Here is a 783-nt window from a genome sequence, read left to right as displayed (position 1 = left end):
GACGTGGCCTCTGAGGACAACGGGAACCCTGTGGCAGGTGGGGACAACATCAGTGGGCATCCGTCTGGGGCTGCCGGGTTAAGTGAAGTAAACACTGGGCACACACAGCTTCGGCGATGCCTCCACCCTGGGCCGGGGGCGGCTCCGGAGGCCGGCGAGTGGCTGAAGAGGAGACAGGCAGATGGGTGGAGGCTGCACGGACCAAGCAACGGAGGGAAGAGGGCCCAGTGGGCCGGAGGCAGGCCGCACGTGGCTCGGAGCGCCCGCCCGGGTCGGGCTCCCTTCCCAGACCTGGCGCGGGCCTGGCCGCCGGTCCTTTGCTCGTTTCCGGCCCCGCCCCTGAGCGGCTGGGCCCGCCCCCGGGCCCGCCCCCGGGTCAGGCCCGCCCCCGTCCCGCCCTCGCCCGCCCTTGCCCCCGCCCCCTTCCGCTCTTGGCCCTCAGTCGTCTCTCGATCGCTTTCCTCACTCCGGGCCGGGCCCAGCCGGCGCCGCCGCGGCTTGGGGCTGCCGGCCAAGATGGCGGCCTTCGGCATCCTGAGCTACGAGCACCGGCCGCTGAAGCGGCCGCGGCTGGGCCCGCCCGACGTCTACCCTCAGGACCCCAAGCAGAAGGAGGTGCGCGCAGCGCGGCCCGACCCGGGGGCGGGGAGGGGGGGAAGGGGGCCATTGGAGAGGGAGGGGGAGGGGAGGGGGAGGGGAGGGGGGAGGGGGGGGGGGGGGGGGGGGGCCGGGGGGCGGGGGGGCGGGGGGGCGGGCGGGGGGGGGCGCGGTGGCGGCTGCGGC

The 783-nt window shown here is 76.6% G+C and overlaps 1 protein-coding gene across 1 annotated transcript in view; it reads left to right on the top strand.

The window, feature by feature from the left end:
* Positions 1 to 433: 433 nt before the first annotated feature.
* MED12 (mediator complex subunit 12) overlaps positions 434 to 783 on the top strand; it is a 21,783-nt gene continuing 21,433 nt past the window's right edge. Inside the window, exon 1 of the mRNA XM_069062430.1 lies at positions 434 to 669. Within this exon, the coding sequence (XP_068918531.1) occupies positions 517 to 669 (153 nt within the window). The 5' untranslated portion in view covers positions 434 to 516. The remainder of the gene's footprint in view (positions 670 to 783) is intronic.

Source organism: Petaurus breviceps, unplaced genomic scaffold (genome assembly GCF_028583685.1).
Source record: "Petaurus breviceps papuanus isolate PSGF00001 unplaced genomic scaffold, PetGlider_PUasm1.0 90451, whole genome shotgun sequence".
NCBI classification, from domain to species: Eukaryota; Metazoa; Chordata; class Mammalia; order Diprotodontia; family Petauridae; genus Petaurus; species Petaurus breviceps.
The sequence above is the reverse complement of the archived record's forward strand: the minus strand, read 5'-3'. Positions and strand labels throughout refer to the sequence as shown.